This window comes from Corylus avellana, chromosome 11, assembly GCF_965113065.1.
Source record: "Corylus avellana chromosome 11, dhCorAvel1.hap1.2, whole genome shotgun sequence".
In the NCBI taxonomy this organism is placed as follows: domain Eukaryota; kingdom Viridiplantae; phylum Streptophyta; class Magnoliopsida; order Fagales; family Betulaceae; genus Corylus; species Corylus avellana.
In genome coordinates this window covers 16,148,263-16,164,015 of record NC_142500.1, presented here as the reverse complement: position 1 = coordinate 16,164,015, position 15,753 = coordinate 16,148,263, and the positions used below count along the sequence as shown (strand labels likewise).

The following is a 15,753-nucleotide window of genomic DNA, read 5'->3' as shown; positions in this document are numbered from 1 at the left end:
GACACACTTTGGTAGTTTAATTAGCTACTTTAGCACATTTTGAACATCGTGGGAGTCTTTCAAAAACGACTGTTAATTTGTGGGGCTCTTTTATATTTTTCCCTTAAAAAAAAAGTTGGGAAGTGTTCATAATCAGAGCAAAAATTAAACACTTTAGCTGGTTATAATTTATTCTGTGATTATATATATACATATGTTTGTTTCCAATCTATGATTGTTTATCAATTTGGTTATCTCTTATGTCATTATAATTTAACTTAAAAAATTTAGGTTCATGAATTACAACGTTAAAATTAAAAACTATTTATTCAAAAGAAAAGAAGTTGACATTCCAAAAAGTAATACACCAGTGAATTTTAATGACGAAATTTCAAATCTCAAATATTGCCCTCTTAAATCTCCAAGGATTTCAGCTAAAAAAACATCATTTTAAGATTCTAGTTGTGGGAATTAGGGGTTGCAAGTGAAAAACATTTATTTTCTATTTTATATTGTGTTTATTATATTTTTAATTTGGCCCTTACAATTGTAAATTTCTGGCTCCACCATTGCTTGTCCCTTTTGTCCCTTGTGAGATACAAGTAATTGATCGAGCTGAGGTTAAGCGAAGAGATTTCATTCAAATGAAGAGTTGCTTTAAGAATTTTGACTTTGGTTAAGTTTCTCTCAAAGCTTAGGTTCCTTGGCTAAAAGTGGTGATTTTTGGCCAAAACTCGAAGCTCCTATCTAATCTTAGAAGTTGATATGGGATTTGGGAATATATAAGCCAAGGGCCCAAAGCTTAAGCCCTATTGACATAAAAGCCTACTCAATAGAAAGGTTGAAAAAGCCGAAGAGCCGTCAGTCTACATACATCTATTGCACAATCACAAGCTCAACATTGCAATTAAAAAATAAAAATAAAAATCTTACATAAAAATGGGGATAATCTCTGAAAAAGAGATAAGAGCCTCTTCCACCAAAAAACTCTCTCTATTATATTTTTCTTTTTAAATACTCTGTTGACATAAGCGTAGGAGACTTCTCTGTTGGCCCCTGTATTTGGTAGTTTTCTTCTTATTTTGTAGGTACTCGTAGTCCAATCCAATGGTGCAAAAATGATGTAGGACGATATTTACTTATATTTCTAGTAAAAACGAAAATAAAGAAAATATCAAAAACAATATTGGAGCAGCACCGCTTGATCTGAATTTTGGAGTTTGTATTCTTTTCTCAACCTGCGGGTTTGAGCTTATCTTTGGGTAAAAGATGAAGATGTTTCTCCTTGTAGAATCAAAGACGTTGTTATTTGATTAGTTACCTTAGTCTTCCGCTACGTCAATTGGTGTTAGAGTAGGCTTTATCCTGATCATGGCCAATCAGCGCAACTGTGACAAACTTCTCCAACAACGCTGCTTGTAGGGGCTCTTAATTTCGAGAGCCAAATTCATAAGGTATTCAAGTTGGCATTGTCTGGATTTGATGTCCAACTTATACAACAACAACTTCGATCTACAACAATAATTAAGAAAGAGAAAAGCCATAATCACCCTAAAAAAGAAAGAAAAAAAAAACTAAAAACTAAAAAAAAATTTGAAAAATTGAAATTTGATTAATACTGCTTCAAAATTGAATTAAGAAATAACAAAGACTATATGTCTTTATATAGGCTAAGTTTTGAGTGATCTCCAAGTAAATGCTATTAATTTGGTATCTAACAACTCGATGCTTCTCCTATATGAAATATTTTGACTATTGTAGATCTTGGAGCTCGTTTTTTTTTTTTTAATGGGGGTAATGACAATTAATGTAAAGTTGATTGGCACTGGGGTCATCTTTTGAGTCATACGGTTTCTTATTATATTGACACAAGGTAGTTTCAGCTATCATACGATAAAAGAAAATGTAACTCAAAAGTTCACATCATGCATTAATTTCTTTCCATGATGGTATAATGACAATTATAAATTTTACCTTGGGTTTATCTTTTGAGTCATATAATATAGTTTTTTCGTTACATTTACACTTGGCAATTTCAGCTATCATACGTAAAGACAATGTAACCTCACTAACACGCATGCTCAACTAAAAAGCTCATACTATAAATTGGTCGCCATGTATTTCTTTTTCCCTTTTCTGCTTACAAGTGGAAGAAAAGGCCCAACTAAAGCAAACAAAATCTAACTCCTAGCAAAGTTGAAAGCGTGATCTAGCTAGCTAGTGCTCCAGATCACCTCAGCCAACAGAAGGGTAGTCTTCAATGTCTTCAGAACATTCAAAAAACATTTGTATAAATTATTCAGAGACAAAAGAAAAGACAGCAACTACATAGGACGATCGAGGAGGAAATATATGCCAACTTTGAGGACAAGATCAATTCGGCTATGTTTACTAATTACTATAGTATCACTACTTTAGTGTTTCTTGTGTTTATCAAAACCTCCATGCATGATAGCTCTGCTGACTTTATGGTTCGAATCCACGATTGGCAGACAAAATGGTCTTTATTCTTTCACGACCCTTTTTACGCCCATCAATTAGTTTTACTTTTATATATATATAAAGGCTTTTGGTTGGACATGAAAGCGTCTAGGTTCATTGTATTCAGAGGCTCCAAAGCCCCTCTGGTGCCTGGACGCCATAGCCATTAATTACAATAGGTCGTGACTCCTCCACTTTGTTCGAATCTAAAGGAGTTCTTTAGCTAATAATAGCAAATTTTAGTGACTCATTATGTGTTATAAAATATATCCATGAATTTAGGGCAAATAGGGTCTTATAATTAATTAACCAAAAGCTACCCTTTCCAGTTTCCACTACAATACATTGGCCATTTTAAGGCGACGTGGCTTGCTGTACTAGATTTATATAGATTTCTAAGTCATGGATATGGTAAGACATTATCATCTTTAGTCAACCTGGTAGCAATCTCGAGAATAACGTGTTTGGCCTCGTTTGAAATGCTTTTTAAAAAATTGTGTATTTTCTTTATAAAAAAAAAAAATTCAAAGTATCAACAAATAACTTCAAAAACAAAACTTTTTGTCCTAGAACAATTTTTTTTCAAAAAAAAGTGTTATCAAACGAATTTCAGAGAATTAATTATAGTGTTCTTGCTGATACAAATACCTTGATCAGTTCGCCAACATTAAGAAAGGAAATGGGCACAAAGAAAGGGAGAAAATTATCTCCTTTATATGGATCGCTCATAGACCCATTGATCCTCTAATAGATCAAAAGAAAACTTTTTTTTTTTTTTTTTCTAATTAGATCAAAAGAAAACTTACCTTCATGTTAAAAGACATGAATGATTATCATACTCATGATAATTTACCAAACTAGCCAGTTTCACCAGTCTTGCAAATTTTTTTTTAGCTTTGTAACCTCAGTAGTGGTCGTGGCTCATACGCTAATGATAATTATTATAAGAAGAACAAGTGTAATAGCTAAAAAAAAAAAAAAAAAAAAAAAAAGTAAGGAAAACTTCATAAAGCCCCCTACACTTCCAGCCGTTTTGAGGTACCCCCTGAATTTTTAAAACTCTCACTTAGGCCCCCTGAATTTTGGTTTTCTCTTACTTTGGACCCTTTTAACTTTTTATACCCATTTTACCCTCAACCAAAACTACGTCGTTTTGGACTCCAAAATTACACCGTTTTGGGCTTCAAAACTACATCACCACCCAACCCAAAACGACGTCGTTTTGAGCATAATATTAAAAAAAAAAAAAAAAAAAGGAAATCGGGAGCCACCCCTTGGCCAAAATGGGGTGGCCAGACCACCCCATTTTTGGCCAAGGGGGTGGCTGAGTCACCCCCTAGCCGGTCTGGGGGTGGCCGGACCACCCCATTTTTGGCCGAGGGGGTGGCTGAGTCACCCCCTAGCCGGTTTGGGGGTGGCCGGACCACCCCCTTGGCCATGGGGGTGGTCCGGCCACCTCCAAAAGTCCAAAAAAAAAAGGGGGGAGGGGTGGTGGATCGGGTGCATTTGGGGGTGGCAGGACCACCCCCAAGGGGCTGGGGGTGGTTTCGGCCACCCCATACTGCGTTGGGGGTGGTCCGGCCACCCCATACTGCCAGTATGGGGTGGCCGAAACCACCCCCAGCTCCTTGGGAGTGGTCCGGCCACCCCCAAATGCACCCCAATCCCTTTTTTTTTTTTTTTTGGCCAAGGGGGTGGCCAGACCACCACCTTGGCCATGGGGGTGGTTAGACCACCCCCAGATCGGCCAGGGGGTGGCTTCAGCCACCCCTGATTTTTTTTTTTTTAATTAATTCATTAATTTATTTTGCTTTTAAAATATATATATATTAATGCCTAAAACGACGTCGTTTTGGGCTGGGTAGGTGTTTTAGTTTTAGGACACAAAATGACATAGTTTTGGGAGAGGGTATAATGGATATAAAAAGTCAAATTGTTTGACTTTAACGTTAAAATGGTCCAAAGTGAGAGGAAACCAAAGTTTAGAGGACCTAAGTGAAAGTTTTGAAAATTCATGGGAGATATGTCAAAACGGCTGGAAGTTTAGGTCAACTTTCTTAAGTTTTTTTTTTTATAAAAAAACGATGATAACTTTATGGATCCATTCTTAGCATCATCATTGCCATCATCACCATGTCCCGATGGAAGGGAATAAATTAAAGACAACGTGGATGGATGAAGTAGAGTTAAAAAGTAGTGGTGCTTTTTCATATTCAACGAGTAACTATTAGTTGTAGTGACAGAAACAGGAATGTTGTCGTCAGCACAACCAATTGTGAGCAAACTAATCAAGAACAAAACATCCCAAATGCACTATTTATATATATATGTTTTTGTTCTTTTAAGCTTTTTTTAGTTCTTTTGAGAAGAGTTTGGAGTGTTTTATTAAAGGCAACCGCAGTTCACTGGAAGAAGCATATTTATGAACTTGAGCGCTTTTGGAAGGGAATTTTCCACTCAAGACTCTCGCGGAAATGGGAAGCGGGGTCCCATCATTTTTTTTTTTTTGGGTGGGTATAGGCCCATAGAGTAAGAGTCTTATAGATGTCTTGTCAGCTAAGTGAGATGGAAAAGACTCACTTGTCAATGAGAGAGTAAGGCAATTCTGGAGAAGAAGTCAAAGTATATGAATGGCATATCGGTTTCGTATGATAATGTCTTTTGTATTTTTAGTTAAGAAAAAGTATTTTAATATGGTATAAATGACCAAATCTGGAGATTGTTGCCAAACACGAGTCCACTACCATGAACTTTTAAGATGTATCGGATCTTTTTTTTCTCTAATCAGAAGGGCGGGGATTAGTTGTAGCTATTCTACTTGACATGACTATAGTAGTACATACCCGTTGATAGCCGTACATGAGAGACTTAGACCGTGGGAACCGTAAGTGTTTCCTCGATTAAGTCCGACTGATTTATAATCTGACATAGTCTTACCAAGGCATCAATGATAAGGTGATTTAAATTAATCAGACATGACGATACCCATGGTATTACAGGATCTGAACTCATGTCCTAGTGCGTACCTAACCACGCACTTTGAAAATTTTCTTGGGTACTCTCTGAACCACCACCCTAGATGGTGTATACGGTGCACTTAACAGGCCAGTTAGATGTCTAAGAAATTAAGAGCCCATTTGGCTCACAAGTCAATTTTAGATTTTTAAACAAAATTGTGAAAAGTGTCCCATTTAAAAATGCATTTTTAAAAAAAATGATAGTTTGAAAACGTAGAAAAATTTACGTTTTCAACTTGTAGGCATTGCATTTATAAAAATGCATGATTTTAAAGTCAAACCGCATTAATTTTAAGAGTTGAATCATGATTTTATCAAATATTTAATTGCGTTTTTTAAAATTGTTATCTTTGAAACCGATAAACTAACATACCAAAAGTATCCGCCTAAGGCCTTCTAAGAAATAAAGGTCTCTACTATATATAGCTATTATCAATCATTTTTCGTCTCCAACAGAGAAGTTATTCTAAAAAATTTGTTACAGTGAACTTTCATTTTCATATGAAAGTTCACCATAGCACATTTTACAATTATTTTAATCATTTCTCTCTCCCTTCTCTCTCTCTTTCCCTCTCCCTCTCCCTTTGCTAATTCTCCCTTAACAAACAATAAAACTAATATAAAAAATATCTAAAGAAAGTACTATAGAATTTAGTAGATAATCTGTTGGAGTTTTATTGAAAAACTAATAGTTAAAATAGAAAAATGTGTATTTTGAGTAGCTAAAATAGACACTATTGCTAGAGATACTCTAATTATATGAGTTATTGCTACGTAGCTTAGAGCATTTCTAGCAGAGCTTTTTTATGGCTCATATGAGCTACTTTACCTCTCCAACATACCTTTCAAAATAGAGGATTTTCATCAAAATTTGCTACAATAAACTTTCACATTACTAGTGTAGTAGTTTCTATTAATATAATATGAATTTTTTCTCATGTCGTTACTCTCTCTAGTCCTCTCCCTCTCTCTCTCTCTCTCTCTTTCTCCTCATCTAAAGATTAAAAAATAATATTTAAAGAAAATAGAGAGTAGAATAAATCGAGAATTTATTGGAGCATATATAAAAAATGAATAGTTAAAGTAGAAATTTATAGTTTTTCAATAGTTATTTTGGCTAACAAGATAACTATATTAGCTGATGATCTAAAAGCCATATATTAGTTACAATATAGCTAATATGAGCCATTTTCAGCTCTAGCAAATCAGCTTTCAGAGCATGTAAAAGACATTTTTTTTTTAGTACAATGATACTCTACCTCTAGTACTAATATTTTCTTTTATATATATATATATATATAAAAGAAAATATTAGTACTAGAGGTATATATATATATATATATATATAAAACCGCACTTGCCAAGTGTACAAGTTGAAAACATAGGTAACTAATAAATAAATAAATATTCCATTAAAAATGAAAAGTATCATCAATATTTTATTCAAGAATTTAGAACAAATTGAGAAAACAAAGAAATATAAATCAAATCATATATACTGAGGAAATAAATACAAATTGAAGAACTTATCTATCCCTTAATTGTGAGTGTGTGCTTTGTTTCTTCCGTGCTCACTCAAAAAAATCCGGTATCTGTCGGTCTTATCATCAGTTGCTGGGCACTTGAATATCGTTCCATGGCCAATCAAATGACCTAGCAAAAAAAAAAAAAATATATATATATATATATATATATATATATATATATATATATATATATTAATTTGGTAAAGTCAAAACAATAGCTCAGTAGCATTTTTTTGAGTGTTTTAAAAATTAATTATGGGATAATTCCAAAATAATTAGCCAACAATCCAATAATTAACCTTGTGTCTCTAGTTTCCAATGCATCAAATGATGTGCAATTTAGAGTTTTCTAGAAGTTATGTAAAAGTGTTTCGACTGGCAGAATACAGAGAAATTTCAAATTCTCTTGCTTTTTTTTTTTTTTTTTTTGGTAAGAAATTCTATCTCTTGCTTTTAATTATGCCTTAATTTGGTTTCTCCAATGTATCTTTTCATTTTTTTTTCTAACTGTCTTTTGTAGTTTCTAAAGTACTATTAGTACTTGTATCTAGTCAAGAGACCTTGATTTATATTAAATGTTTTTTGTCTTAAAAAAATGTGATTTAACTTTAATTACCTTAATTGGAGGGTACGTTATTTCCAAGTTAGTCAATTTCTTTTTATATCAATTTATAACATTGTCGCTGTCATGCAAACTATATATGTTTCATTTGCATTAAAATAACGATTAATTTGAGAGGATTTTCTCTTCCATTTCAATTGCTCAATTTGCATTAATCTCCAAATCAACAAAGCTTCTGTTCGATTTCCTTTTCTTTGCATTTTTTTTGGGTCCCCTCGATCGTAAATGCAATCATCTTTTTGACCCTCAATTCTCTCTGCGTACTCTTGAAATAATTGCCTCGTACGTCCGACCAGACAAAGATTGTTCTAGGACGGACATATCTATCTATCTAGAAGTTAAATTAGTTTCGTATTGGCCCAGAAGATTTGAGGAGCCAATACAAAAAGCTGCGAGATCCCAACAATCTTAATTAACGTACAACTTGTCAGCTAGTTGGATCTCCATTGTCTTATATTACAGTTTTAAGAAGATCTTGATCACAGTAGGATTTTCTATGTTGCTCCACATTCCATCACGACTAAATTATGTCTCTCCAAAACTTTCAAATCTAGTTAGCTGGATGTCATTACCGTTAAAAATATAATTAACGTACAAAATATGAATAAAATGGTAAATTAGCTTGGTGTAAAGAATTACCGCCCTAGCACTTGAGATATTTGATAAGTGATATATATATTATAAGTTGAGTGGAATTTGGATTTAATTTTACAACTCGCTCATGTACTTTATACCTAATAGATTGCAAATCTAGGCGGCCTGTAAGGTTTATTTTATAAAACAAAAATTCTCCACCATCGCATTTTTACCTTTTTCTTCGTGTTTTATAAGGTTGTGCAATGGTCCTTGCAGTTTAGCCTCAAATTTGGTCTGATAATATTGATGCTCGCTTTGCTCTGAGAGTGAGAGTACAGGTCTTTTTCAGGTTCCCTCAAACACTTCAATTCTATGGCTGCTCCAGCTCCGGAGGCCGCCTCCTCGCCGGAGGAAATCCCGGACCTCGAGGAGAATGCCGGCCATGCCGAAAGGGCTCAGTGGGTGCTTAATGCCCCCGAGCCCCCAAGTCCATTGCGCGAGCTCATTGATTCTGTTAGGGACACCGTTTTACCTTGCGGAAACAAGTTCTTGTCCCTCAAGAATCAGCCTGCATCAGACCACGTCGTTTCATTCTTGCAAGGTTTTTTCCCGATCCTTGTTTGGTGTCGAAGCTACACAGCAACCAAATTTAAGAACGATTTGCTTGCCGGTCTAACTATTGCTAGCCTCTGCATCCCCCAGGTAAACTAGAGAACACGATTAAGCTTGTCTTAATTCGATGTCAGAAACTCGAGATATGACATTTTTATTAAACTAGAATTAGTTTTTCCATATTGTCTTATTAATGTGAGTTTCAATGCAGAGTATTGGATATGCAACTTTAGCAAAGCTTGATCCTCAATATGGCCTCTGTAAGTGAATTAATTCAAAGGGTATTTTTTGCTATTGATCAATAAAGTCAATTATATGTAAAACTTATGATTTGGTTGTATGCTTCTCCAACTAGATACGAGTGTGGTGCCGCCTCTCATTTATGCTGCAATGGGAACTTCAAGAGAGATAGCAATTGGACCCGTTGCTGTGGTTTCACTGCTTTTGCCTTCAATGATTCAGCAGTTCCAAGATCCTGTGGCTGATCCAGTTTCCTACACAAAGCTTGTTTTGACGGCAACATTCTTTGCAGGGATCTTCCAAGCTGCCTTTGGAATTCTCAGGTGACTATTAATTCTTCTCCTAAACTACATCTCATCGTGTCTTAATATAATCTTTGGTTAATTTTCTTTCCAAATTTACAGGTTAGGATTTCTTGTGGATTTCCTGTCCCATGCTGCTATTGTGGGATTTGTGGCTGGAGCAGCCATAGTAATTGGTCTTCAACAGCTTAAGGGACTACTTGGGATTAATCACTTCACAAGCAAGACTGATATAATATCTGTGTTGGAATCAGTTTGGAAATCAATTCATCATCATGTATATATATTTATATTTCTTTTCTTTGTCTTTTCTTTTTTCCTTTAGGGAAAAAGGAGCGGTAGAGTCTTGAAAGCATATATTCACAAAGCACAATGAGTGAAAGAATTTGTTCTCATTCTTTTGTGCTTCTTCCATTGCAGTGGGATCCTCATAATTTTATCCTTGGCTTCGCATTCCTCAGTTTCATCCTAACTGCTCGAATTCTGGTGAGTGATTACTAATCTTAATTTCCTAATTTTTTTTGTTAATTATATATGCTCTCAGAATTAGTTCTAATACTTTTCACTCATATTAATAATTCCCAGGGTAAAAAGAAACAGAGACTCTTCTGGTTGCCAGCCATTGCCCCTCTCCTCTCTGTCATACTATCGACTCTTATTGTTTTTCTGACAAAAGCGGATAAACATGGGATTAAGATTGTTAAACACATCAAAGGAGGCTTCAATCCAAGCTCAGTTCATCAGTTACAGCTCACTGGCCCTTTTGTCGGAGAAGTGGTTAAAGTTGGACTTATTGTTGCCCTTGTTGCACTCACGGTTGGTCACGTACCATTTATTCGACTTCCAACAAATATTACGTAGTACAAAACAAATACCTTAAACTTGCTAATTATTACAGTAGTTTAATTAATTAACAATTTCAACTTTAGGAAGCGATTGCTGTCGGCCGATCTTTTGCATCGATTAAAGGATACCACCTTGATGGAAACAAAGAAATGGTTGCCATGGGATTCATGAACATCATAGGTTCTTTCACTTCTTGCTATGTTGCAACCGGTGAGCTTCTTTTTGTTATTGTTTCGTTAAGTTGGATTATTTTTTATATTAAGACTTTTTTTTAGTCTAGAATTTTGATGTTCACTAGTTCCTTAATTCTTTTCTATATATGACTCACTGTAATATACAATTCAATATATTAAAGATGTAATCCTAAGAGCCGTTATCTGTTTCTCTTCTCTCTTGCTTCTGCTCTCTTATTAGTCTAGATTTTGTTGTTCACCACTTTCTTAATTCTTTTTATAAATATGACTCATTGGAATATAATTCAATATATTAAAGAAGTAACCCTAAAAGCCTTTATCCCTTTTTTTTTCTCTCTCTGCTTCTGCTTTTTCTTTATTATGTATATTTCCAAGTAGTATGAAATCTACTTTTTATGAAAGAGAGAGCTCGCATTCGCATACCAGCTGGACTTAGCCGACAAAACCAATTTAGTACTATTCTCTTTTTTAAATATTTCCCCATAAATATCTGCATTAATAAATGCTTAAAGTTAATTACTAATTACTATTCTATTTCATCTTAATTAGCCTTTAATTAACTGAATAAACAAACCATTAAACTATATATTGCAGGTTCATTCTCACGTACTGCAGTAAACTTCAGTGCTGGTTGTGAAACTTTAGTCTCCAATATTGTGATGGCAATTACAGTGATTATATCGTTGCAGTTGTTCACAAGGCTCTTATATTTCACTCCAATAGCAATCCTTGCGTCAATAATTCTTTCTGCTCTTCCGGGACTCATCGACCTCAATGAAGCTTACAATATTTGGAAGATTGATAAATTTGATTTCCTTACTTGCATCGCAGCATTCTTCGGTGTGTTGTTTGTCTCCGTGGAGATTGGCCTTCTAGTTGCGGTAAGACATTTTTACTTTTTACTTTTTACTTAATTTGGTGCAAATTATTAAACTTGTGCTTATATGAGCTAGGAGCTTGAAGTACTTGGAGCTAGGCTTCTACTAATTAAGAAAGAATATGAGTAGAGCAATTAAAAAGAAACTAAAAATTGTTAAATTATTTTTTTTAAAAAAAAAAGTTTATTGAATTAGTTATTGAGTAATTAATATATCATGAAATCTGTACAATGATCAATCCCTATTTATAGTAAAATGCAACCTTTAAAAAGTTCACTTTTTTAAACACTACTGAAAAAGACTAGTTAGCAAATGAATTTTTAGAAATGTAGTCCCACCACTAACACCATTTGAATTAAACTAACCATAGAATACTTTTTCAAAAAACAAAACACAAAATGCTTTGTTAAAAAATAAAAATAAATAAGAAACAACACTTACCTCTTTCAGTACAATCCTATTTGCAATGTCCTCCAAACTTTAAAAAGTAGAAATGTTAGTTGTTATTCTACCAAGGAATGCTAGAAGAGTACTCCTCATTGTGTTTTCCCAAATGTGACGTGGCTTTTAAAATCACTAATAGATTAAAACTTAATAATTATTATCTTAACTTTAATTGTAATTTTAAAAGCTATATTACATTTAGGAAGACTTCAGCCTTCCTTATAGAATTACTCTATTCTACTAGTCTCTTTCAGTTACCCCAAACCATTAAAATTTTTTGTTAACCTAATCGGTTAACGGGTAAAATGTTTGTTATGTCTTCATAAAATTTATAAAAATACAACTATGCGCTTAGGATTTTTAAAATATAACTTCTTGGTGGCCATGCGTGTGTCCTTTTCTTCTTTTTCTTTTTTTTTTTTTTTTTTTGTGTGTGTGTTTTTTGTAAAAAATTTTAAAAATTTTTTATGAAGGGGTATTTTTGTCATTATCTCTTCCTTTGTTAGAATTTAAAAGAAAATCCTAGCGGTTGGAGGAAAATGAAAGGGGTTGGTATAATAACTCCTCACATTTCAAACTTTTTAAATTTGAAGGAAACAATATTGCAAATTAATAGAGTAGTATTTCAAGTGTAATTTCTTCAAAAATAAAACACAACAATTTTTAAAATACCTTTTCATACTTTCATATAATAATGTTTTGAAAACACGTGTTATATTTTTTAGATGTCGATCGAGGTTGGCATTGTTACTTGTAAAAATATTTTTAAAAAAGTAGAGACTAGCCGCCATGGGTGGAGGCCATCGGATCTGTTTTACCGTGACCATTAAGCTATCTAGTGGCCGTTAGATCTGTCTGACAACTCCGCAATGGGCCAATGGCCGGTGAGTTTGTTCAGTGGCTGCCACCATCCATGGAGGCCAGCCACAAGGATGCTTTGTTTTTTTTTTTTTTTTGTAGTTTCTTGTTATTGCTTCTTTTACTTTCTTAGAAACAATTCTCAATTCATGGCGGCCACCACCCATGAATTTTCTTTTGTAGATTCCATATGTCTACAACATTCTTCTTCGAATGTGGTCTCCACCAAAAGTGCTTTTCAATTTTGATTTTTATAATAACTCTTTTCAAAAGCCAAAACTCAAAATACTTTTCCAAGACTCGACCAATTAACACTCTTGGATTGCATCCCCACAAAAAAACAAAAGGAAGCTAGGCAGGAAGTGCACAAATTTATAGTTCAACAACCTTATGATTGGTGCAAGTCATCATGTCAAATTGAGTGAATGTTTGGCTCAAGATCCTCATGGTGGATCCCTAAAACTGTGTATAGTGATCACCAATTTCAATTGAAGTCGTATACCCCACCATTTTTCTAATGGCCTAGCCTTGCTACAGCTAGCACCATCTTTCTCCGGTGACAATGGTCCCATTTCTCGAGACGCCAAGCTTGGACGCTGAAATGTGTAATGTAATGAGTGAATTGTGTGAGACCACCGATAGTTTTTGCTAGTGGGTTGGCCCTCTTTAAAGACACACCGAGCACCAAGAAATGGGATTTGACATTCAAATAGCCATCCCTTTCATGGCAGTCCATTAATCCATTTATAAGCTTCACCAGTGTGTATTGAAATTCGTGTTGTATATTGGGCAAGAACTTAGGTAGGTTTGTTTAGTGTAGGGCGAATTCAATTCGAAACCTAACACAAAAATAGCATATTAAGTTTAAAGGGTAACATTTAAGGTTAAAAGTTTTTGACACAATTCACGAACCTGACACAAACCCTGAAGAGTTTGAGCCATTTACTTAAATAGATCGATCATGTTATAAATAATCTATATAATCTTATACCCATGTTTTAACGCAACTCGAACACGAATAAACACGTACGTGATGATAATTCACATTTGTGGAGAAGATATCGTTTACAAGGGTAGATGTTGGTGCAGGTAGGAATATCGTTTGCAAAGATCCTTCTCATCTCAATTCGACCAGGCACAGAAACTCTTGGACGAATTCCTGGAACTGATATGTTCTGCGACATCAATCAATATCCCATGGCAGCAAAAACTCCCGGGGCCGTCATAATCCGTGTTAAATCTGCCTTGCTATGTTTTGCAAATGCAAATATCATTGTAGAAAGGTATATATATACGTACACTTACGCACACTAGAAAGATTCAAAGTTCAAAATTATCATGAATAACTATTAATTGACTTTTGTTGTTCAAGGATCATGACATGGGTTACTGAAGAAGCGGAGGACACAAAAGGAAATGCAAAAAGAACTATTCAACTCGTAGTTCTTGACACTTCCAGTAAGTTTTAGTGGGGAGAGATCCTTAATTAGATCGAAATTTAATTATTTCATTATTATTTTAATATCTTCCTTCATGTGTGGGCTGACCTAAAATATTTAATTGAAATAAGAGGTGAATGATGGAAACAAAATTTAAACTGAAACCTTTATTCTGATACTATATATATATATATATTAAACCACCACTTATTCCAAAAACTTAAACTTATAAAAAATATTGAATTTAATCATTTGATTACTATTTTAACACTGTAATAACTAATGAACTTAAGTTTCATAAAACCCTTGAGGGAAGGAGTCAATTTGAGAAGAGAGATGTTCCTTTATTTGGACTTAATTGGAAGAATATGTCTGCCATTAGTGATTAAAAATTGCTTAGTTGAACCATCAAGTGGAAGAGACCTCTAATATATATATATATATATATATATATAATATTATGTACAGTGCATATATAAGTCACAGATATTCTGCTTTCAAGAGGTTAATTGGTAATTAATTTCTATTTCTTTTTGTGTTTTATAATGGCATAGGTCTAATGGACATCGACACTTCAGGAATTGCTAGTCTGCAGGAATTGCATAAGAATCTCACAGCACATGGAATGGAGGTAAAGGCTGCAGAACTAACATTTTTTTTTTTTTTCTCCTGTTTCTTTTCTCTTTTCTTTTTAGTGGGGAGTGGTGAAGGAGGTATGTCAATCAATTTCGAATCGTTGGATTTTTCTTTTTTTTTTAAAAAAAATTTTTTGTACCCTTTAATCAACTCTCTCTCTCTCTCTCTCTCTCTCTCTCTCTCTCTCAGTTTGCCATTGCCAGTCCTAGGTGGCAAGTCATTCACAAGCTAAGGTTGGCGAACTTTGTGAGTAAAATTGGAGGAAACGTTTTCTTGACTGTTGGAGAAGCTGTGGATGCAAGTATTGGTGGAAAAAGGGCTACCATTCAAGCCTAAATGACTCTGTCAAGAGGAGTACTACTGAAGGAAAAATAAATCAATAAAGTACTGTTGCTTCTTGCTTGCTTCTCTCTTGTGTCGTGGAGTCCCATACTGCTTAATTATGTGCATAGAAGTATGGGACGTATAATAATGAGAGATGGTTGGTTTTGATCTCCTCATTCCGACTGTGGGGCAGAAAATAAGATGTACGTACGTTGATTTTGGTGTGGTGATTTGTGTTGGAGATAATGTAATATTAAACTTGTGTTGTATGTTTGAAATACGTGAAGTTTTTTAAGGTTCTGTTTGCTAATTTGAAACGAAGCTGTGGGGGTTGTTGACTCGTGGATTCTTTCATTCACTAAGTACCAAGATGTCAACCCAACCCTAAGTTGACATCCACTATGTACCAAGATGCATGTCAACCCTAATTAAGTTGACCCAACAAAGCTGGCAATTTGATGCACAAGTATTTTATGTTTTTCTCTCTCACATTCTCTATTTTTTTTTTTTTTAAGTATTTCTATCTCGCTTTTTCTCTCTGTACGTTGTTCGGATTATAAAAAGTAAAGGTCTTTAAATGGTATAAAGAAAAATAGATAATCCGATAAAAAAATGTATTTGAAAAGTCATTAACAAAAATTAAAAAAGATAGCTTTAGTTAATTATTTTAGATTGAAAAAAAAAAAAAAAAAAAAAAAAAAAAATTAGAGAGTTTATTGTGGATCAGTGGTTAAAAGTCCTACCAATTCAAGCATATATAATGACTCTTTATTCACTAA

General features: G+C 34.1%; 1 protein-coding gene across 2 annotated transcripts; it reads left to right on the top strand.

Annotated features, from left to right (window-relative positions):
• Positions 1-8,573: 8,573 nt before the first annotated feature.
• Positions 8,574-14,986, top strand: LOC132166250 (sulfate transporter 2.1-like). 2 transcript variants are annotated; one of them, XM_059577032.2, is made up of 12 exons: positions 8,574-8,903; positions 9,025-9,073; positions 9,169-9,376; positions 9,458-9,632; positions 9,776-9,841; positions 9,941-10,171; positions 10,285-10,411; positions 10,990-11,276; positions 13,665-13,858; positions 13,948-14,033; positions 14,569-14,645; positions 14,840-14,986. In XM_059577032.2, exons 1-12 carry the CDS (start codon positions 8,574-8,576, stop codon positions 14,984-14,986), a joined length of 1,977 nt encoding a protein of 658 aa, XP_059433015.2. The 2 variants fall into 2 exon arrangements, with proteins under 2 accessions (XP_059433015.2, XP_088367780.1); XM_088511654.1 differs by having other exon boundaries at positions 13,653-13,858.
• The last annotated feature ends 767 nt before the right edge of the window (positions 14,987-15,753 follow it).